Source organism: Artemia sp. Qi Xiang Cuo, chromosome 20 (assembly GCF_049724085.1).
Source record: "Artemia sp. Qi Xiang Cuo chromosome 20, ASM4972408v1, whole genome shotgun sequence".
Lineage (NCBI taxonomy): Eukaryota > Metazoa > Arthropoda > Branchiopoda > Anostraca > Artemiidae > Artemia > Artemia sp. Qi Xiang Cuo.
In genome coordinates this window covers 8,627,928-8,652,716 of record NC_142813.1, presented here as the reverse complement: position 1 = coordinate 8,652,716, position 24,789 = coordinate 8,627,928, and the positions used below count along the sequence as shown (strand labels likewise).

Below are 24,789 nucleotides of genomic sequence, written 5' to 3'. Positions count from 1 at the left end.
CCTTGAAGAAGAAAATTAGTTTTTCTTAGGCTAGTTGGACAATTGCCTATTTATGCTGAGAGGAAAATTAAAATGCCACAGTTCTTTGACCCAATTTTATACTTAATTAAATCAGTGAATAACCAATCAACTTACTCATAGAGGACTTTCTCGTCCTCTATATAGAGGACTTTCTCGTCCGAATAATCAATCGACGTACTCACAGAAGACTTTCTCGTCCTCTATATAGAGGACTTTCTCGTCCGAATAACCAATCGACTTACTCACAAAGAATTTTCTCGTCCTCTATATAGAGAACTTTCTCTTCCGAATAATCAATCGACTTACTCATAGAAGACTTTCTCGTCCTCTATCTAGACGACTTTCTCGTCCGAATAATCAATCGACTTACTCATTGAGGACTTTCTCGTCCTCTATATAGAGGACTTTCTCGTCTGAATAATCAATCGACGTACTCACAGAAGACTTTCTCGTCCTCTATATAGAGGACTTTTTCGTCCGAATAACAAATCGACTTACTCACAAAGAACTTTCTCGTCCTCTATATAGAGAACTTTCTCTTCCGAATAACCAATCGACTTACGAACAAAGAACTTTCTCGTCCTCTATATAGAGAACTTTCTCTTCCGAATAATCAATCGACTTACTCATAGAAGACTTTCTCGTCCTCTATATAGACGACTTTCTCGTCCAAATTATCAATCGACTTACTCATAGAGGACTTTCTCGTCCTCTATCTAGACGACTTTCTCGTCCCAATAATCAATCGACTTACTCATTGAGGACTTTCTCGTCCTCTATCTAGACGACTTTCTCGTCCGAATAATCAATCGACTTACTCATAGTGGGCTTTTTCATCCTCTATAGAGGACTTTCTCGTCCAAATAATCAATCGACTTACTCATAGAGGACTTTAGTTCCTTGAAGAAGAATATCAGCTTTCCTTTGGCTTGATGGACAGTTGGTCATCAATGTTATAAGCAAAGCTAAAGTGCCACTTTCAGCCACAGTTCTCAGGCCCATTTCTCGCTTAACATGTTCACAAATTAAACTACGGGCCAACTCAAAATTTTTCTCTTTTTTTGCGAGTTTCAACATGGTTGATTCGAATGATGACAGCTCTGATATCAAAAAGGGGTCTCCTGTTATTTTTATTAATAGTCGCAACCATTTGACGCTACCCAGGCCTTTGGCACAAGTTTTCATAACTGACTCGTCGATAGTTGGAGACATCTAGAAATAAAGGGTGTATAACAACTTGATACGCACAAAAAAAGAAAAAAAAAAGCACATAGAAAAGCCGAGATGATTACCCCTCCAATTACTTAATCAGTACTCATCAACATTTAGTTATATCATTTTTTAGTTAAATAGCTAACTGTATATACAACTTCATTAGTTATACAATATTTAGTCACATAAGTTATATAAATAATAATATCAAATATTAGCTATCAATTTTTACCAAATGTTGACCAACCTGTCAATAGTTGGAGACATCTAGAAATAAGCTGTGTATAACAACTTGATACGCACAAAAAAAAGGAAAATAGAGCTCATGGAAAAGGCGCGATGATTGCCACTCTAACTACTTCATCAATACTTATCAACATTTAGTTATATCATATTTTAGTAACATAGCGAACTGTCTATACAACTTCATTTATTATACAATATTTAGTAATGATGAAATCTATCGTATGACAAATCATACCCCCATCCTTGATCTCATTAGAAAGCGGCGATGGATGTATTGGGGGCATATGGTGCGAATGGGGGAAGGAAGGCTGCCGCACGAAGCATGGTGTTGGACACCCCCCGGTCTCCGCAAATCCGGGAGACCGAAAATGACCCTTGGCAGGTCGCTAATGAAGGAGGCGAAGCTGGCAAGGTCCTCGTTGGAGGAGCTATGGTTGAAGGCTCAGGACAGGTCGTCATGGCGAAACACTGTTGCTGCCTTATGCGCCACCAGGCGTAGGAGGATCTAATTCTAAGTCTAAAGTAATTTAGTCACATAAGTTATATAAATAGTTATATTTAATAATAGCTATCTATTTTTACCGAATGTTCACCAGCTCGTTAGAGAAATCTAGAAATAAGCGGTGTATAACAACGTGACAAATGTAAATGAAAATGTAGCACATTTTAAAGTCACGATGATTGCCACTCTGGCAATTTTTAAGTAAGTATTAATATTTAGTTATATAAATTTTTAGTTGTATAGCTAACTATCTATACAACTTTATTAGTTATATAAAAATTAGTCACATAAGTTATATAAATAATTATATCAAATAATAGCTATTAATTTTTACCAAATGTTCACCCACCTGTAGATAGTTGGAGACATCTAGAAAAACGGTGCCTAACACATTGACTCAGACAAGAAAAGACTAAATAGAAATAAGACGTATTATGATGCCACAACAATTGCCATCTAGTGATTTATCCATTCAGGGATTCGTTTTCTTTTCGGAATCTTTTCTACTGTAATATAAAAAATGCTTCGATGGGGGCAAATACGGATTAGCGTCTGTTTTTGGAATTAATACACATGATGAAAAGATTACCACAAATTGTACTTTTCCGGAAATTAACCTTACCTGAGGTTAATTATCTGAAATTTTTTTTCTGAATTCAACTTTACTAATGGATATATTTTACACAGATCTGATTCTATAATTTGCTTAGCACTGATTTTAAGATCTTGTAATTGGAGTTTGGTAACATTTCTTCTCTTTTTTCTGAAATTCAACTTAATATTTGGACTTGTGAATCCTTACTATCTACCTAAAATGAGTTCAACTTCAACTCAAAATAAACTTGAATTGCTCTAACTTAAAATTCTACCCAAATTCAACGTAAAACAAATTGAACTTTTAATGAGATAAGAAATATAGTAAATAACCTCCTTTACAGGTCACGGAGCCTATGGGGGGATTAGTGATTTTAATTACTACAAGTTAGTAGTTGTACGAGAGATATTGTCCTAAATCTAACTTGGGTAACGGGCATTTTTTCACATATCTTATTCCACAAGTTGCTTAGCTTGATTTTAGAATCTTGTAATACTGCATCTTGGAGTTGGGTAGCATTTCCTCTCTTTTCTTTAAACTTAACTTAATATTTAGACTTGTTAAACCTTACTATCAAATTAAAATGAGTTCAACTTCAACCCAAAATTAACTTGAATTGCTTCAACTTAAAATTCCACCCAAATTTAACATAAAATAAATTGAATTTTTAATAAGACAAGAAATATAGGAAACTCGTTTACAGGCCCTGGAGCCTTTATAATAATTAATAATTTTAATTAATCATTGATTTTATTAAATTTGCTTGCTTGAAATATATCTATCCATCTATACAAGGGAAAAAATGTCAGAAATCTACGAGAAAGTTAGTAGATGTATGAGAGAAATTATCCTAAATCCAACTTGATTAACGGGCATATTTTTCACAAATTTGATTCCATAAGTTCCCTAGCTTGATTTTAGACTATGGCTCAAATGCTTGGCTCTTCCGTTATCTGTGTTTCCGAGGTCCACCGGCAAGATCTTAATTTATTGGGGGTTCCTAACTTTTCTTCTTTTACTAAACTTCGGCCTGATGACCATCCTCTTGAGAAAAAAGGAGGAGGAATTATGACACTCGTGCACGAAGATTTTAAATATACCTTTTCTTGAAGGTATATTTTTGAAGGTACTTTCTTGAAGGTACTTTTCTTGAAGGTATAGAAAAGGTATATTTTAAATATACCTTTTCTTGAAGGTATATTTTTGAAGGTACTTTCTTGAAGGTACTTTTCTTGAAGGTATAGAAAAGGTATATTTTAAATATACCTTTTCTTGAAATATAGATTTTAAATATACCTTTTCTTTAAGATATTGTTGAAATTTTTTGGGTCAAAACCCAACCAAAGCGACTCCCTAGGCCACTCTCTGCCATAGCAATGTGCGTTTTCTATTATTCACCTGGTCAGCCAGCTGCAGCAAGAAAAGCTTTTTGGGAGAAGCTGCAGGAATCGACAGATTACGTCCAGAGAACTCACCCATATTTTGGAGTAGTAATGCTAGGAGATGCTAACGAACTCGATAGTAAATCGCTGGCCAGGTCACTTAACCTTAAAACTCTAGTCGATTTCCCAACAACTAAGGGAGATACTTTTCTGGGTGTAATCCTGACTAATCTCTCGGAATACTACCTGAATCCAAGTAATCTAGCGCCACTTGGTGGAAGTGATTGTTATATGTTACAGTGGAACCCCTTGGAAAAAGTAAAAATTAAATATTCAGTAACCGAAGTTACTTCAAGGCCGATCACTGATCATGGTCTGCTGCAATTCGGTGACGGGAGAAAACTGGGTCGCGGTCTCTTCAGCTAAAGACTTGGATTCTCAAGTAGAAGAATTCCATAATAAGATAAATTCAAAATTTCTCGAGTGCTTTCCCGAACGTAAGACTAAATTCTGTTCTAGTGATAAACCATACGTAAATTCAAAAATAAAGCAACTGATAAAACAAAAATTGCACCTAATATGAAAAGGTCAAGTGAACCAAGTAAAACAGTTGGCAAACCAAATAAAATGGAAAATCAAAAAGGCACAAGCAAATTACTATGAAAATGAAGTTGACCATCTTTTGGAGTCCAAACCGTCACAGTTTTTCAGTAAAGTAAAAAGTCTGACTGGCAAAAGTTCTCAACCAGTTGACTTCATGAAGGAGGAGCCTCTAGAGAAAACCGCGAATGATTTAAATGCCCATTTTGCTTCAATTGTGCAGTCTTACCCCCCTATTCCACCCGAGGATCCTCCAGTAAATTTAACTACTCCTTCAGATGATAATTTAATTGCTGATATTTCATCGGCAATTATAATCCGTAAACTCTCTTCGTTAAAAAGAACTTCCGTTGCCCCTTTTGACATTCCAGTTGCTCTCATTAAAGCATTTGCTAAAGAATTATCATTTCCCTTTCAGATAATTTTCAATAATATAACAAAAACAGGATATTTTCCAAAGAAATTGAAGAAAGGGTTTATTACTCCCATTCCAATGAAAGGAGCAGCTAATGATTTCTCTGGTGTCCGGCCGATCACAGTTACGTCAGTGTTTAGCAGAATATACGAAAGCTTTGTTGCCGCATGGCTGAAAAAATATCTTTTGAAAGTAACTGATCAAAAGCAATTTGGTAGCATCCTTAAGTGTTCCACAGTTCATTACCTTGTTAATTTAATTTATTTTATTTAAAACACCTGGATGAACCTTGAAAATGGATAAATTTAATTGCAATTGATTTCAGAAAAGCATTTGACCTTGTTGATCACAAAATCCTTTTAGAAAAAATGGCGGAAAAAAAATATACCAGCTTTCTAATTAAAATCATCAAGAGCTTCTTAACAAATAGAGAGCAAACTGTGAAGTATAAAGACCAATTTTCCACTTCTCTGCCAGTTTTTTGTGGAATTCCACAAGGAACTGTGATGGGGCTGCTGGGATTCCTCCTCATGATAAATGAAAGTTCTGCTGAGCTGGAGGACAGATAGAAATACGTTGACGACTTGTCCTTAACGGAAGTCGTATCTAAGGATTCGAAGAGCAATGCTGCTGGTTTCATTGACCAAGTTACCTCAGAGGCAGCTGAACTAAACATGGTCGTGAATAAAGACAAATGCTTGGTCACAACATTTTCTTTTCTTCAGAATACTCAACCGTCTTTCGAACCTACTATCGCTTCCGAGCTAATAAGCTAAAAAATAACTTTAATTGGTGTGGTGATTTCTTCTGACCTCTCATGGCGGGAGAATACAAAGACAATTGTAAAAAAAAAGCTAACGGCACAATCCAAATGCAAGAAACACTGAAAGAAATTCGAGTTCTTAAGGATCAGCTGAAACTAATCTTATTCACTTTCATCCGCCCCTTAGTTGAATACGCTTGTCCGTTTTGGCACTTTGCCGTTACCCAGGATGAAACTGATAAAATAGAACGAGTTCAGAAGATATCACTACAAATCATTTATGGCGGTTCCCCTCTACCTTACTACTTTTTCCTCAAGGAATTTAAACTTGAATCCCTTTCTTCCCGCCAAGGAAAATTATGCCAAAGATTTGGCTCCTCCCTCCTTCAACATCCCATCTACCGATCATTCCTTCCCCCACCTTTTGTCCTTATAAGATCTCGTCCCCCCAGGGAAGTGGCCTGAAACTAACCCCAGTCCACTGTAACACCATGCGCTACAGTAAAAGCTTTGTGCCAAGCTTTGTGAAATATTACAATGATCTCTAGTGTTTTTATTTTTTAGTTTATTTTATCCCGACTAAGTTTTATCAGACAATTTTATTCTCAATCTCAAGTGTTTTTATCCCTTAGTTTGTTTATCCTGACGAAGTTTTATCAGACAACTTTATTTTGCTATTTATGACTAAGAGACATCATATTTGGGCTTTGCCCACGAGTGCTTTGTCTTGTTTTTGAATTAAATGAATTTGAATTTAGAAGCTTGAAATACTGTTTCTTAGAGTCGGGTAGCTTTTTCTCACTTTTTTAAAATACAACTTAATATCTGGACTTAACTTCAAAACAAGTGGAATTTCAATTCAAAATAAACTTGACTAGCTTCAACTTAAAATACCACCAACATTCAACTTAAAATAAACTGAATTTTTAATGTCAAACTTTCAATTTTTTTAAAATTTTAAACTTTTTTAGCCAGACAATGTCCTTCAAATGGCTCATAGAACTGGTAGACTATTTAAACTACCCCTATTCCATGTTTTTATACAATTCTGAAAAAGGCTTATGCCAGCTTTGCCTCTCACTCAGACTAACTGTCTTGTTTTTGTTTTTTTCCCATTGGCAAAAATATTTTTTTTGTTTTTTTCTCAACGCAGTCCACCAACTTGATTTTAATTCCAAAATCAACAGATTTTTTACCATACGCAACACTGACAGTTGCACTACAAAATTTAATTCCTATCTTCCATGTTAAATAACTGGGGGTCTACTTCTAATAAGTTTCTTATTTTCTTAAACTTGTTTTTTTCTTATTTTCTTAAACTTGATCTACTTAAGGAATGTTCTTACGTTCAAATCATACACCGGCAGCAATTTTTTCTAGAATTTAGTTTCTATTTTTTCGTTCTATTTCTTTTTATGTTTTTCCTTCTATTTGATTCACTTTGCTAAGAATCTCGACATACTTTTTTGAATAACAATTCATTTTTCTTTTCTAAGGCTTAATGTGATGTTCGGATTTACTCAAGTAGTGAGGCAGCTCCCCATGGTTTATTCTAAATTTATTTTAATTATTTGAATATTATTGGATATTTATTTTAAATTCAACGTAGATAATTTCGGAGACCACACTGCCTTTCCATGACGATAAATAAAAGTTCAAATAGGGATAAAATCCTTTTAATCCGTGTTTTTTATAACAATGATAGAAATTCACAAAAATATCAGTTTTACCACTGATGACGGTCACTGTATATGTGACCGAAATATCTGGTATTTTTGTGAATTTCTATCATTGTTATAAAAAACACTGTCTATTAAAAGGATTTTATCCCTATTTGAACTTTTATTTATCGTTTTAAATTCAAATTATTAACTATAGCTTAAATATTCGTAAAAAAAATAGTTTTACTTAAATATATGTAAAAAGAAGTAATTTAAATAAAATGAACGAAAAAAATTTCTTTAAAGAGCTATAAATATCAGATAGTTGACAACAGGTTGTTGCTGATGTGTTCCTTCAAACTTCTTCAAAAATGCAACACCTCAAAAGAGCAAAATTTTATCAAAGACATCAAAATTCTATCTGTTCAATTCAACTTCACCAAATTTCAGCAAAGACATCAAAATTTTCTCTGTTCAATTCAACTTCACCGAATTTCATCAAAGACATCAAAATTTTCTCGGTTCAATTCAACTTCACCAAATTTCAACAAAGACATCAAAATTTTCTCTGTTCAACTCAACTTCAGCAAATTTCATCACAGCTTCTAATATGTCATTAAACTTGATATTTCTCTCCCCAGGTAGCTCCTCTATCAGTTATTCTAGATTTATTTTAGTATTTTTTTTTAATTAAGTTTATTTGTTGTAGCCTAATTATAAACTAGCCTATAGCTGAAATCATACTAAAAGATTATTTTACTTAAATATACACAATGGTAAAATAATTTAAATACAAAAATTAAAAACTTAGATTATAGAGCAATAAATACCGGATAGTTGACAACAGGTTGCTGCTGATGTATTCCTTCCAACTTTTTCAGAAAATGCAACACTTCAAAAGAGCCATCAAAATTTTCTCTGTTCAATTCAACTTCACCAAATTTCATCACAGATTCTAATACATCATTAAACTTGGTATCGCCTTCCCCAAGTAGAGAGGCAGCCTTTATCACTTCCTTTTGCACTTCCAGTTCAATATTGGAGTAGCGCCATGAAGCGGACCCTGTTTTGATGGAATCTAATGCTTTTACACATTCAGGGTAGAGCCCAGCATTGAAAAGGAGAGACGCCTTGGCCAGATGGGACAAATTCGAGTTTTTGTTCTCAATCCCTTCCCAGGATCCCAGATTGTATTGACATTGTTCAACCTAAAAATTATTGAAATCATTGGTAAAATACATTCTGAACTTGGTAATTACAAGCAAAAGTAATAGCCCAATTTCGAACACAGCCCTTTTTTTCGTTTTTTTTTTTCGGAGCTAACTTTTGCATTTTGCCAAAAAAGTTGTCATAATTGGCAAAACATAAACTGAAATTGAAATTTACAAAGCAGGAGTATAAGCCCAATTTCGAACACAAACCTTTAATTTCTATAACCCTCTCTTTTCTTTCAGTGCTAATTTGCTCAAAATCGCCATAACTGGTAAAATATAATCAGTACTTGGAGCTCACAAAGCTAGTATTTTAGAAAGCCCAGATTTTAGAAAAAACCTCGAAATTCCAAAACTCTTCAGTTTTTTTGGAGGCAACTTTTGTATTTTGCAAAAAAAAAGCTGCCATAATTGTCAAAACATAAACTGAACTTGGAACTTACAAAGCAGGAGTAAAAGCCCCTTTAATTTTTATAACTGTCTCTTTACTTTCAGTGCCAATTTGCGCAAAATTGCCATAATGTGTACTGGGAACTTACAAAGCTAGTGTAAAAGTCCAGTTTTGAGCACAAGCCTCTAAATTCCGAAGCTCTCTGTTGTTTTCACAGCCAACTTTTGTATTTTGACAAAAAAAATTCCCATAATTGGCAAAACATAAACTGAAATTGGATTTTACAAAGCAGGAGTAAAAGCCCAATATCGAACACAAACCTTTAATTTTTATAACCCTCTCTTTACTTTCAGTGCTAATTTGCCCAAAATTGCCATAACTGGTAAGATATAATCAGTACTTGGAGCTCAGCCCAGATTTTAGAAAAAAACCTCTAAATTCCAAAACTCTCCGTTTTTTCGGAGCCAACTTTTGCATTTTGACAAAATGGTTGCCATAATTGGCAAAAAAATAAACTGAACTGGGTACTTATAAAGCAAGAGTAATAATTCAATATCAAACACAAAGTTTAATTTTTATAACTCCCTTTTTAATTTCAGTGCAGATTTCCACAAAATCGCCATAATTGGCAAAACATAAATTGTACTTGGAGCTTAGAAAGATAGTGTACAAAGCTCAGGTTTGAGCACAAACCTCTAAATTCCAAAGCTCCGTTTCTTCGGAGCCAACTTTTGAATTTTGCAAAAAAAAAATCCCATAAATGGCAAAACATAAACTGAAATTGGAATTTACAAAGCAGGAGTAAAAGCCCGATATCGAACACAAACCTTTAATTTTTATAATCCTCTCTTTACTTTCAGTGCTAATTTACCCAGAATTGCCCAAATTAGCAAAATATAATCAGTACTTGGAGCTCACAAAGATAGTATAAAAGCACAGATTTTAGAAAAAACCGCTAAATTCCAAAACTCTCCATTTTTTCGGAGCCAACTTTTGCATTTTGACAAAATTGTTGCCATAATTGGCAAAAAATAAACTGAAGTGGGTACTTACAACGCAAGAGTAATAGCCCAATATCGAACACAAGGTTTAATTTTTATAACTTTCTTTTACTTTCAGTGCCAATTTCGGCAAAATTGCCATAATTGGCAAAACATAATTTATCCTTGGAGCTTACAAAGCTAGTATAAAAAGTCAAGTTTCGAGCACAAATCTCGAAGTTCCAAAACTCTTTTTTTTCGATCGATCTCTTCTATCTATTAAATATAAAGCGAAATAATACCCTAACCTTTATGGTAGTTCGGGGGATGGATGGAGAGGGATAGTTTTAGTGGTGATCTGCCGTGCAAAAAGTGGTGTAGCAAAGTAGCAATGCTGCTTGGTAGTTTTCAAATTTGTTGTCACATTTTGGCTGGAAATACTATTTTTACATATAAAAATACTTTTTGCTTAAAGAAAACCTCTTAAAACACAAGTTGTGCTGCTAAAGTGTCGGCAGCTTTTGGAATTCTGTCGAACCGTGCTACTGGCAGCTTTGAAACTCTCTCCATACCTGGTGGTGATTTCACAGAGGGGAGAGGGGACACTTGGCCCGGGCGCAGAGATTTTAGGGACGCAAATTCTCAAATAATTAATCTAAAGGTTATAATCATTTCACAACTTTTGAAATTTTATTTTTATCAAAATAAAGTAGAGGACGCAGTTGGCAAAATTTTATCAATAAATGAAAAATCTGTTAAACATTTAACATGAATATTTTGTACTTGTGCATTATATCCTACACACAGGGGCGTAGCTCCAGCATTTTTACTGAGGGGACAAAAAAGTTCCATATCCAGAGAGTCAAGGGGCATAGGCTATATAAAAGCTTTTTTTCAATTTGTTGTTGTTTTTTTTTGGGGGGGGGGGCAACTGCTCCCCTTGCCACCCCAAAACGACGCCACTGCCTACACACGAAAGAAGTCAAGTTTGGTTAATGGTAATGAAATAAAATAGGATGAAAATATAACAGTTTAAAAACAAATTTGGGCCATATATTTGCACATTAGGGGGCGGGGGGTAAAACATAGCATATATTAAATACGTAACCTAACCTAGGTACCTTCCCCCCCCTCTTAACCCCAAAAAACAACAGTTTAAATATTGTAAACGAAAAAAGAAAGCCCGCTCTGCGATCCATTTATCCATTGCAAATACCCGTTTGACTGGTTTCCTGTATTATTTCCTTGTACAGTCTATAACGCTGTGTAGGGTATAATGCACAAGTACCGAATATTTTTGGGAGACAGAGGGGGCGGGGTGCTAATTAAGAATTGGGGTGGGGTGCTAATAAAGATTCGGCCCCGGGTGCAAGAGGCCAGAACCACCACTGGGTAGTTTCATACTTATTAATGATATGTTTTACTCGTCCGATGTCTGACTTGATTATTGGTTTAATTTTTGTTCGTTTTAGGCTTCATCTATCTATTCAAGGTAACATCTGTTATTTTTTAATTTGATGTGATTATTCATTCTAATTTCTGTCCGTCTAAAATTTCAATTATTCGTTCCCCATAAACATTGTGCGTTTAAGTTTGACTTGCTGTATGATTTTATCTCTGCTAATTTTAGGTTCTAATGTAGCTCTTTACGTTCTTTCATTTTTTTGGAAAACATTCTTTTTTAAATTAATTTATCTTCGCCGTTTTATTTGACATACTCTTATTATGAGTTAATTCTCAAAATAAATATGTACGATTTGTTAAAGCTTTCTACTTTAGGACTAAAATATGGGACTACAACATAAATTTTAGCAAAACCTGAATATTTAGTCAAAATATTGGATTAGCCAGAGTTTTGGGTTTTAAATATTCCTACTAGTAAGTTCGGGGTAGAGGGGGAGGGGTATTTATAATCATTCAGATTAAGGAGTAGCATTATTTGGTCTTGCATTGAGCTTCCATCCTGGTGTATTTTAACACGTACCTTAATCCGCCATTTTGTTAAGGGAATCTTTCGATATGCTGTTTTGTGTGACCGTTTTTTTTTTTATAAATGAATGCATGTCAAGGTCATTTATTAAAAAGAGTTCTGTTTTGTTTTCTTACCAGAAAAAAAAAATACTTTAAAATATTTCTAGCAATAATTAAAAGAATTTTTTCATGTAATGTTTTGTTGTAACTGTTCTTAAATTCATATGAAAACCTAAGAACCCTACAATTAGTTCTGCTAGATGATTGGTAAATCAAAATCAAAACTATTTTACTACCAGCTTTTTATTTCTTTTTTTTACTTTTTCATTATTCTATTTATTATTATGCCATTTATTATTATGCTATTCATAATTATTTATTTATTTATTATTCTATTTTTCATTATTCTATTTATTATTATCTATAATTATTATACTATTTATTTATTATTCTATTCTTACTTTCTTAATTATTTTTTTCTATATTTTCTCTGTTGATAGGTTAATGAACTTGACTAATTTGTCTTCTGAATGGTTCATATAGCATTAAAACACAATAATTTATTATTATCTATAATTATTATTCTATTCTTTTTTATTATGCTTTTCTTATTTTCTTAATTATTCTTCTTTTCATTTTCTCTGTTAATAGATTTATGAGCTTGACTAATTCGTCTTCTGAATGGCTCATATACAAATACAAAAACAAAACAGAACAAACAGTTTTTTCGTGTTTTCACCTGAAAAACCCAAAAAAAGTATGCTTGTAAATAATAATTTTCAACTTTTTCCTGAAATCAACGATTTTTCATTTTTCTCCTCTTTTCTCTATTCATAATTGCCTTGTTCATCTCGTATAAATAAGTAGTCTAAGGAGACAAGGGAATGAAAATAAACTCACCTGTTGATTCAAGTACGTTTTATTGGTTTCCAATTTATCCAATTGACTCTTCTCACTAGCATTCTTAATTCTTTCTTCTAAAACACTAATATCTTCCACAATACTTTTAACGCCATCTTCCAATTTGCCAGAACTAATCAAAAATATACTTTGAATCCAATCACAGTGATAGCCCACTCCCAAGCTAAGCCAATTATAAAGCCCCAAGATGGATAGGGAGTCATTCCTTCTTCGCAATGACTCCACACAGCATATAATAGCTTTCTCAAAGTCAGGATGCGTTTCCAAATTTTTCGAAATCATGTGATGGAGCCAGTAAAAACCATGGCGATATGCACTCTCCCACATACCCACTTCAAGTGCTAGTGGAGCTATGACACGACGGAGTCGGAGGAGCCATTCTTCGCAAGTTGAACGATTTGTCCGAAAAAAGAGTCTAATAGCCTTTGCAGGAGGTGGAAGAACCAACGCCGTTCCTTCATAACCATTATATAAAGCACGCTCTAAATGATCAACAAACGATACCAGAAAACTTGCTCTTTGATTTTTTTTACAACTATAACTCAATGAATCTTTGATAGGCTCGTTTAGTTTCAGTAGACTTAAGGTTTTAGCTAAGGGATCTGATTTACTATCACCTTCAGACGCGAGATATTTCACTGCCATTTCAATGGCCATAAACGTTTCATTGGGTTTGCCAAAAGGAGTGCGTAGCTTATTATTAATACAATAATTTGCGGCTTCCCACAAGGACCATTCAGTCATCAAAACATCATTCTTTTCACACCATATTCTCTGTTTTATTTCCAAAGAATTTTCTTGACAAATTGAAAATATATTACTAAGCCAAGGCTGTTCTGGCATAGCAGTTCCTTTCAAAATGTACATTGTCACAGAGTTAAAGTAAACAGTGGGTAGTGTAACAGATGATACCTTTGTCAGAAGTAACCTCTTAGCATGGCTGTATTTTTTACTACATTTCGTAGTTAGCTGCCTAAAAGTAAATTCAAGAAAAAGAGGCGGATACCTCACTAGAATATCATGAAAGCGTCGGCGTATAGCCTCATCAGGATATGCAGTGAAAAGTAATGCAATTTCTACAGCTAATCTGTGCTGATCACGATCCTGAAGCACAACGGCTGAATGAAATAACGCCTCCCCAAAATCAGCAAACGTCATTACAATGCCTTTATCATTATATTTCATTGATTCAAGAGTGGCGTCTACAAGTTTTTCTATATCTTGATTACCTTTCAGATTTTTTATATACGGTACTGATGCTGTAACTATATCCACACTCCAAGCAAGCAAATAATGTCTCGTCTCCATAGGTAATGATTTGATAAGAAGAGCTGTCACAGTTTCAACTATTTTCTGGAAATATTCAGAAGTTGGAGAATGATTGGGTACTACCCCCATACCAACGGGTTTGACACTGATCAGAGAGCTGCTAATCAAGAACTGACTATGATTTCTGCAATGAGCTTTAAGGACTTTTACAGCAGCCAGCAGAATGCTCTGCCTGCTATTGACTAAGTTTTCGTCAAGCAATATGGCGTCCATCACTTCAAATATTGAGGGTTTCAAGGCCCACATAACAATAAGTGAGTTAGACTCGCTGGCTAGCTGCGAGAGGGCATTTATACAAAATAGGACAACTACTTCTCCATTACCTTTTAGGTACTTTCCCTCACTGAAGCTATCACCCTGTACCCAATTGAATGTTGAGCCTAATGCCTTCAAACTAACTTGAAAATCATTGAGAATCAGTTTATATACTTCTTCTAAGACTTGGACGTCCTTAACTTTTAACAATGATTGATATAGAGTTAAGGAAGCTTTAACGACTTCAGTATGAGGAAGAAGACGAATACTCAATAGGGGGGAGTTGGGACTCAACCAACTGTGGATGTCCCCTTGTGTTATGATTGAAATATTTGTGACTACAGATGCAAACAGGCGTAAGTACGAGATAATAGTCCAAAACGGCAAATTTTCAATTGTTGGTAGCTGATTTTTAACGTAGGTCAGTATATGGGTTGAAAAACTTTGGCTTTTTAGTTGTAGAAATGGCAGCAATCCAGCTGCCGTGTCATTGGCTGAAAAAAAGAAATTTGTTTAGAAAGCTAGTAATAAAAAGTAACAAAATTGAAAGAAATTTTGTGGCAAATACTATGCATTTTGGGCTACTAAACTCTTTTAAAAACAAAATCAATAGCGTTAACATAAACAAATGGACCCCCAGGCCCTTCCCGATAAAAAAAGTTAAGTTTTACAATAATCTTTTGTAATTGCTTGTTGTTTTTTTTTCTTTGGGGGGGGGGCTTTTTGAATTACTTTAAGAAATAAATTACACAATACAATCCTGGCGGTAGGCCATAGACAGGGACAAGGAGGGAGGGTAGACACATAGACATATAGACAGTAAGGGAGGCGGGATAAGAAAGATAAAATATATTTAAAATAAATAAAATATATTTAAGAAAAATCAGTCCTATCCATACGAGGGCTGCTTTTTTACACTCCCCCCCCCCCGATTGGCTATATAGAAGTGACGGTTGAATTAAAATCAATAGTTTTATTAAAAAAAAAGTATACAATCAAGGTAAATTCGCTAAATAATCAACGTGACAATTGAGGCATTTGTCACATCTGTGAACAAGATTTGATATACCCTCTTCAGAAAATGTCACTATAAATGATTTGAAATGAATTTTAAAGGCACATCCAGGATTTTTGTTCCTTTTTTTTCTGGAGGGGGGTACAAGAAAAATAAATTTAAAAAAACACATTTATTTTATTTTTTAGAGTAAACCATAAGTCTCCTTACTCATTTTTTTCCACTTAACGTTATTTTCTATTTCATTTTTCTTTTTTTATTAATCAAAACTACAAAATCGAATACTTACAATGGAAAAAAATAAATTAGAGAATTAAGAAGAAAATATTATAAATTTATCAATAAAAAGTTAAACAATAAATATTTACAAGCAAATACACCAAAAATTTCTCAAAGGTACTTGATGAAAATGTGCTGCATCACGTATGTTATTATAAGCTTTGGTATTCTGAATGAAAGCCTATTGTATCCTCAATTTGGCGCTTCCCCTATCCCCGAATGTTTCAACGTTTCTCTGAATTTCTGTTGGATTTCCCAGAATTTCCCTGGAATTAACAAGCAATTCGGGGAAACGCGAAAATTCGAACACAGTCGGAATACTATTTCCATACCAGAATAACCTACAGACTTAAGCTCACTTATGATTTCGAAACTCTATTCTTAATCAAAAAAGATTTACTTCCTTTTCAAAAATAAGACAAAACTAGTTTTTCCCCAGTTTCAAGAAAATTTTACAAAAATTAACCACTATCAATCTATGACTTCTAACATCACCAATCTTCAGGCAAAAATTCTAGCGTACTTCTGAGTTTTCTATATCTATATTTATCTATCTATATATATATATATATATATATATATATATATATATATATATATATATATATATATATATATATATATTATCTATAGTTATCTATATTTGAGTTATCTATATAGTAGTAGTACTATTGATAACAGCTAATGGCCAATGACCACTCAGTTGAGTAGCAACCTAAGGCTACTATTGTAAGAACTTATGCCCAAGTCTGTGCTGAGAACTAATATTATTATTATAGGCGGACTCAGGGAACTCAGTCGAGGCTCTGGCCATAAAGGCCAAAAATTCCCCTTCTAAGTTATATACTACTAGAAGTACTAATAACTCATTGCAGTACTAAGTCGCTTGGCGCCAACACAGCCTTGGTCTCTCTACCCTTTATGGTCTCTCTCTCTCGTCTGGGGTCTCAGGAGGATTACAAACGAGGATATAATCAAGATTTCAAGATAAGAACGTCTCGAGCTCAAGTAGTCCTCCCACACGTCAGCAAACATCTCTGGAATCGATTAGCTAGAGAATAAAATCAAGCAATATATAAGCCTGCAGCAGAAGTCCTACTCAACGGTGTTGAATCTTGGACTGCCCAAGCAGCTCCGGAGCATGTCCAGGACATTTTTCGACCACCATTACCAGCATTCAATCCTACATATCAGGTTGTCAGTTCAAATTTCCAACAACAAAGTCCGCCAATTTGGTTACGACATCAACAAAACATCAAGCATCATCAAGCTCATCGCCTCCGCAGGCTTGGACACGCTATGGACCCCTGATGACCGCACCATTAAACAAATACTGCTTGCTGAATCTTTACAAAAATGCCACAAATAAACTGGTGGATACTAGTTTTAAAGGATTTGGAGCAAGCTGGAGGTTTCCAGAAGTTCCGACATAGCTATGACAGAATTGAAAGAATTATATTAATCAACATTTTTAATAAGGTTTTACAGTTAAGTTAACAACGTGTGCCGATGTTTTAGCAGCATCAACTGAACCTCAAGCATCATCAAGCTCATCGCCTCCGCAGGCTTGGACACGCTTTGGACCCCCTGATGACCGCACCATTAAACAAATACTGCTTGCTGAAGATTTGGAGCATCCCGGAGGTTTCCACAAATTCAGACACAGTTTTGAAAGAAATGAAAGAATTATATTAATCATTATTTTTAATAAGGTTTTTACGGTTAAGTTAAGGAGTTTCATAATTAACCCTACACAGCGTTAATTACTTTTCATCTGAGGAAGTTTTTTTTTTAAATGCTCATACCCATATTTCTCTAAAATACAAAACAAAAAAGAGGGAAAATTGAAATTAAGAAGATTAATGTTCTGCAAGAGCCTGCAGAACAATACAAGTAAAGCACAATTTCCTGAGAAAAATGTATCGGTATACGTCCTGGGACGGGAAAGTGGGACGAGTATATGAACTAATTATTCAGGAACGAGGTACAGCAGTCCTGGCAGTCCCATATAAATTTGTCTAAGAGATTAAGAAGGGAGAAGGAGGTATTTGCTTGTTATGGATGTTAGAAACATAGAGATTCCCCATAGGGTCGTGAGATAGAGCAACCCTAAGAAGTTGTTAACTAGTCAGGGGCGTCCCGAGGGGGGGGCGTGGAAGTGCGCGCCCCCTAACTTTTTGGCATTCGGTAAATTTTTCGCCGAAGGCAAAAATTTCGGCAGAAATTTTGAAAAATCGGCCAAAATTTAGCAAAATTCTTGATTTCTGTTGAAAAGCTTACCATGATCCGTAGAACTAAAGACAGGAATGGGCCAGTGGGGTGGGGACAGGACCTAATTAAGCAGTGTAACGGAAATAAACGACTGCGAAATAGAAATTTGACTTGAAATCATACAATACCTAAAACTAAGCCAGTGAACAGGGAGCAGGAATTAGACCTAACTAAGCACGGAAACGGACAAAATTGATTCAAAATAGACTTAATATATAAAATTACTATAAATAGACTTACTATAGATAAGTAATTCATCATCGGTGGTATCACACGACAGTATTTCCAGACTAATATCGATCATCCTAGTAATGGAAGTGTTTAAAAACTGTGTTCCAAAGAAATCAGCTCCTGATACCATATGCAAGTTATTGATAACGCTATTGACCACTGTGTTAAATACCCTGAAATAAAAACGATTAACAGACAAAAATTAAAAAAAAACACAACCTCAACTCTGCGTTACAATGGCTCAGGTTCCAAATTAAGTAACAAATTTCTAATGAAAGTAAAGATCAACATTAAAATTTCAAACACACAGATATTATTCTGAGAATGGGGGGGTGGCCCTTTCCTCAAACCCTGCTCTTTACACTGAAGCTTTACTAGTGCTTTACTGGGAGCAATTTTCGGCGCAACGAATATGTTTAGTGAGAAATTGCAAATTATTTAATTGTCGATTAGCTGTCAAAATAATTTAATGTAAATTTTTATCATTTAAAGCCAACGTTCGTCAATAACCAAAACATTCTTCAGGCATTTATTATAATTGTGAAATCATAATTGTGAAAAATATTTTCATCCCATTCCAATTTCTATTTTCCTTGAGCACAGGTTCTTGAAGTATTTTGGACCAAAATTCAAACTCTACTGTAAAGAGCAGAGGTTGGAGGAGCGGGGGGGGGGGCTACTTCTCACATTTATTGAATAATTTCAGTGTATTTTGAATTTTAATATCACTCTTTAGTTACATTTGAATAACTTTTTTGTTATTCAACTTCAGTTCATATTTAATAGCATACCCAAAATTAACCTAAATTGGAGAAATACTACCACACCCTCAACTTCCACTCTTTATACAAGAGTTTAATGTTTACATAATACTGTTCGAAAAAAAAAGACGCATGTAGTGTATTTCCTTTACAAATAACATTTTTTTAATGAACCATCTTTTCCCTAATAAAAGGGGAGCTTTCACCCTCGGGAAAGCTCCGGAGCTTCAGGAAGAACGCCTACGACGTTTTTCAGGCCCTAGGTACGCACTCCCTCCTGTAAAAGAACCCACTGGTCTTCCCACTAATAGCTGATATTCAACTAGGTGATACTCTATAGCCATTACTATTACTGGATAAATGGTCCATAATAATGATTCATTTTTCATAGACTTAAATGCATTTTTAGAGACAAATGCTATGCCACACGCCAGTATTCTGATCCTGGCAGACTACATAAATATCCTTTCAAAAGGTTTCAGGATTTTCGCTCGATAGCATTTCGGCCAAATTTAGGCCGAAATTGATGTTACACAGGACATATTTTATAAATCAGGGCTTTGCTAAGGCGTTTCTTTTGTTACTTAAGGAGGAGTGGATCTTTAAGTTTTCTTTTTAATTAGACCTTCAATAACATAATCTGTAACTGCTGGTCCAATATGATGGCACAAGGGAAAACCATGTTGGCCGGATTTGGGCCCAAGTTGATGTTTAACGGGACAAAATGCAGGAAATCAACACTTCGTTGTGGCGCATTTTTGACACTTAAAAAAGGCACTGGGTCTTAAGTTTCCTTTTTAATGAGACCTCTTTCAATAATCTGTGATTGTTGGCCCAATATGATAACCCAGGAAAAAAAAGAAAAGCACGCATGCGTAATCATCCTTCTCTAGAAAAGCTAGTCCAATATGATAACCCGGGTAAAAAAAAGAAAAACACGCATACGAGACCATCCTTCTCTTGAAAAGTAAGAAATTTCATAATTTTTTTATATAGTGGCATCATAGTTCCCATTGATAATAGGCGACATTAAAAAAAATATCATCAAAGTTTAAACCCTTTTTCTTAAATTGCGCAAATGATTAATTATATGATTCAGCATAAATATTGTGTCTATTTATAAATAAATAAATTTCATAAATAAATGTCAGTATAAATAAATGTCACCTGTACAGAATGAGCATAAATAGTTGATTATATTCAAGTACACATTGTAATCAAAACCTCAGATTTTTTTTTAATTTTGGTTTCTATTGAAACACCTTGCTCTGCTCTTTACTTACAATTAGTTACTACGAACTGCTGATGCAAGGCTCTCTTAAATGTGATGTTTACATTCAAGTTTAATATGGTATAACAATTCTTCAAGAATGATAAACATTCCTGATAAAGTGCATACCATCAAATATCATTTTTACAGTTTTCAAGGTGAGTTTTAGGTGAATTGTAATCAACTCCCTAAATATTATTTAGGGGGTTCCTCCTCCCACAACCTCTCCCCCTTCTGCGGAGGTTGTCATTTAATTTCATCTTTTATGTTATACTTAAACATGCAATAAGAGGGAGCTGTCATCCTGTAGTAATCATACTACAGGCTTAGAGCAAAAATATAGGGGATAAATTCCCCCTCCCCACCTTTCTCCTCCTTCTATATTAATATTGAAGCTCATTGAAAGTTAGAAAATCTGGGCAAAATTAATGTCCTTTTTGATGCTTCAGTCACTTCCCCTACCTACAGAAAGACCCAGTGACTTCCACCATTACTGTGGCTGATCCAGGGGACGAAGGAGCGCCTCCCCCTAACGTAGTCTAAAGTAGTGTAATTTACTTAATTAATGCAATTTCGCGTTAAATAAACTTACTCTTAACGCAAGTTTATCAGATCAACCTGCTTTGTGCCCCCCCCCCCCGTAAAAAAAATCCTCGATCCGCCCCTGCTCCATTATAGCTAATGCGCAATTGGATACCACTGCGAATAACTTCATGAACCCTCAAATAAATCAACTAGGTTAAATGCAGCTTAAAAATAATCATTATTAACCGTTTATTTTGTAGGACTACTTGCGCTTTTAGGAACAAATATGCCTTAGGGACTATTATAAAAAATCATAATAATAACCCTAATTATTAATTTTTTGTTAACAATAATTCTGGTTAAGGAGTCTCTTTAATCATAATTATTATTAATTATAATTACTATTCATTAAAATTAAGTATAATTTAAAAAAATGGGGCAAGCCAAAAATGTCCATATGTCATACGATAGTGTGAATTGCCACTTATATTTTGGTGATCAAATAACCGAGAAACAAACCTATACTTCTTCTACTTCCAAATTTAACCGTTACTGTACCAAAAAAAAATAAAAAAAATAACAAAAAATTAATACCTATATTGCCAAAATCAAAGCCAGAAATCAATACCTGAATAGCTTGTTTTGGCCAAAATTAAGTAAAAATCAAGGCCAATCATAGTTAATTCTAGTCATCTAAATCGAAATTAACCTTGTTTTAACCATAGTTAAAATCAAGACCAAAAATCAATACCTTAGTTGCTCGATTTGGCAAAATTGACGTCAAATTATCTTACCTAACAAAAAGCAGAAGCCTTCTACGTTCAAGATCCGATTCTGTGTCTATAACTGCCAGATTTGTCGTATCTTCAATAAACTGTGACAAAAGGGTAATAGTTGCTTGTTTATCAGCTAACCAAAACGGCCCCATACGGTTAAGTGCTTCATCAATTGTCTGGCAAATGTGTTTAGGCTGCTTAGGCTCAACATACCAGCCAACGAGAATGTCAACCATGTCCTGGAATTATGAATTTCAACTAGAGCCCTGCCTTTAATTGAAAGCATTAAAATCACCTATACTAGCCCAGCTTTTTGGCCCACCACTAAAATATGAAGGGGTGCCAGGAAACAGCGGCCAATATTCCCGCATCGCCCTACCTATAGCAAAGATAAACAGAGGGACTCCAAAAATTTTCTTTTTTTTTACTGGCTTAGAATTTCCTACAGAAGAACCAATTAGGTGCAATTTAGCTGTTAAGTCGTTTTCCTCACCTCATCAACTGAACTGGTCGGTTCAGTTGATGAGGTCAGTTGATCAGTTGAGTTGGTCAGTTGAGTTGTTTTTCCTAATGGAAAAACAAAAATAAAAAAATATAAAGTTCACTAATTTTATAGCCTTTATATTAAGTGTTGCAGGAAACAGGTTTTTGGAACAAAACATGATTTGAGACGTTTATTCTTCAAACATTTAATATTTCTCTTGTTGTTTTCTATGATTTTTTTTTTTTTTTTTTTTGCAAAATTATTTGATTTTCGATGATAGTGACGGAAAAGGAAACCAATAAAAATGTATCCATATGGCGGCAGTGAAATTAAAATAAGGTTAATTAGGAAGTTCTAAATTTGACAGCGAAATGTTCTCTTTGAGTGAAAAACGTTCATATGTTCTAAAATCCTTCTTGCAAAGTTTAGGTACAGTCACTCTATTGGCGTCAATTGGGGGGGAACGGGAGAAATTTACCCCCAAGATTTTTTTTTCATTAATATTTTAATACTTTTAGGGTGTGTTTCCCCCTTTATTCGAAAATGAGGCAAATTTTTTCAGGCTCTTAACTTTTGATGGGTAAGACTAAACTTGATGAAACTTATATATTTGAAATTAGCATAAAGGTCCGATTCTTTTGATGTATATACTGGTATCATTTTCGTGTTTTTAGAGTTTCGGTTACTATTGATCCGAGTTGCTCCTTACTTATAGTTCGTTACCACGAACTGTTTGTTTAGTTACTATCTGTCATAAATTAACTAATAATTTTCTCTAGGAATCTCCAGGAGAATAGTACATGTTGGAAGACCCGATCTAACTGTAACTATTTTTTTGAGGACAAACATAACTGTCAAATTGCAAGTGGCGACCCCCCTTCCCTTTCAGTACAGTATCCCCAACCCAAACAAAAGTATTTGCTGGATAAAAATTGGATCAAAAATTCAATTCTTTTGATGTATCTACTGGTATCAAAATTTTGTTTTTAGAGTTTCGGTTACTATTGATCCGGGTCACTCCTTACTTACAGTTCGTTACCACGAACTGTTTGATTAGTTACTAACGGTCATAAATTAACTAATAATTATCTCTGGGAATCTCCAGGAGAATAGTACATGATGGAAGACCAGATCTAACTGTAACTGTTTTTGGAGGACAAAATGACTATCAAATCGCAAACAAAAATATTAACTGGACCAAAACCAAAATACTTCACATATTCATTATTTGTTGTCAAAAGCATTATTTGTTGTCAAATTATTTGTTGTCATTATTTGTTGTCATTATTTGTTGTCAAAAGGTCCTCGCCTATAATAAAGAGCCGAGTACCTCCAATGTATAATTTTTTTCCAACCGCTTCAAAAGGAAAGGGTAGTCGTAGATACTTTAGAGGGGGTTCATACGATTAGCAGTTCTAGTGCCCTTTTTAACTTCCAAAAGTGATTGGAGGGAAACTAAGGTCACTCCCTTTGTCTTTTTTTGCTATCCATCCTCATGTTACCCCCACAATATCCGATAAAATTACGAATTACAATTCAAAAATGTTGGGAAGTCTAATTAATATGGCTCTAAGGAGGCTTTAACCCCCCCCCCCTACTCAGCCCCTGGGGTAAAGACCGTAAACTGTACAAGTTACCGAGCGTTTATAAATAGATTTCATCGCGGAAAAGGGGGGAATGGTTGTATCTTTGATGTTGATTGTTCAATTGCCAAGAAGTCATCAAAGATCGTTCCCTTGTCTAAGAAGAACACATATATTGTTAAGAGGAAAGAGGTGTTGGGGATCCCAGAAACGGGCCAAAAACTTGGTTCTTCTCAACCAGTTTCAACCTTACATCCTTAAATATCTGAGCCGAGAAGAACCTAGTGTTAAAATAATGGTTTAGGGGCTCAATCACCCTAAAAATGGACTCCAAACTCTGCTATTTCTGGCAAAAAGCTTATATTCTGAAGTCATTGCGTCAAGAGGCCCCCATAGCACAAGATTAAAGGAAAAAACATCGTTTCTCCCAACTAAAAAAAAGTCTATTTTTTTTAGCCAAACCGATTGAAACTTATAGCCTAAGCGCCTGGGCCAAGAAAACTATCATGAAAAAACCTAGAAAACAAAAAATCATGAAAAAACAAAACCTAGAAAACCTAGAAAACAAAAAAAAAACTAGAAAACAAAAAAAAACCTAGAAAACCAGAAAACAAAACAGAAAAAGAAAAATAAGGCAACTCACGTGGAAGTATTTTGAAAATGAAGGTATGTCTAATTCTAGCAGCAACAAAATGGCCTGGACCACAGGCTTGACCAGCTCTGTGGCCTCTGTGAATTCAAGTATCTGTTGAACTGTGACTATTAGTCTCTGGAAGTAAAAAATTCAACGTGAGAACTTAAAAAATAGAGTTTGGCTCAATAAAGTCCAATTAATAACCAAATTGATATCAATAATTACAATTTAGCATGGATCAATAATCAGAGCAATATCAAGTAATCAAAGAAGAAAAATAAGAGTTGAAATAAATAGTAAAGTAAAGTAAAAATAAAAATATAAAGAAAGTAAAGAAAAGTAAAATAAGTAAAGAAAAATAAGAGTTCAATTCAATAAAAGTTTTTAATTAATTAAAACTACAATTCTAAATCGGGACAAACTGACTCTGCTACTCTAAAGGTCCACGGCCTATATCTTACCACAAATATAAAGAAACCTAAATTATTACTGTAAATAATTAAAA

At 34.4% G+C, this 24,789-nt stretch overlaps 1 protein-coding gene across 1 annotated transcript in view; it reads right to left on the bottom strand.

The window, feature by feature from the left end:
- The window catches only part of nonC (serine/threonine-protein kinase Smg1), a 331,176-nt gene that overhangs the window by 257,031 nt on the left and 49,356 nt on the right, over positions 1-24,789 (bottom strand). The window contains exons 7-12 of the mRNA XM_089106498.1: positions 24,294-24,419; positions 21,602-21,822; positions 18,261-18,424; positions 12,851-14,949; positions 8,228-8,605; positions 902-1,233 (exon numbers count right to left, since the gene is read on the bottom strand). Of these exons, the coding sequence (XP_088962624.1) occupies positions 902-1,233; positions 8,228-8,605; positions 12,851-14,949; positions 18,261-18,424; positions 21,602-21,822; positions 24,294-24,419 (3,320 nt within the window). The remainder of the gene's footprint in view (positions 1-901; positions 1,234-8,227; positions 8,606-12,850; positions 14,950-18,260; positions 18,425-21,601; positions 21,823-24,293; positions 24,420-24,789) is intronic.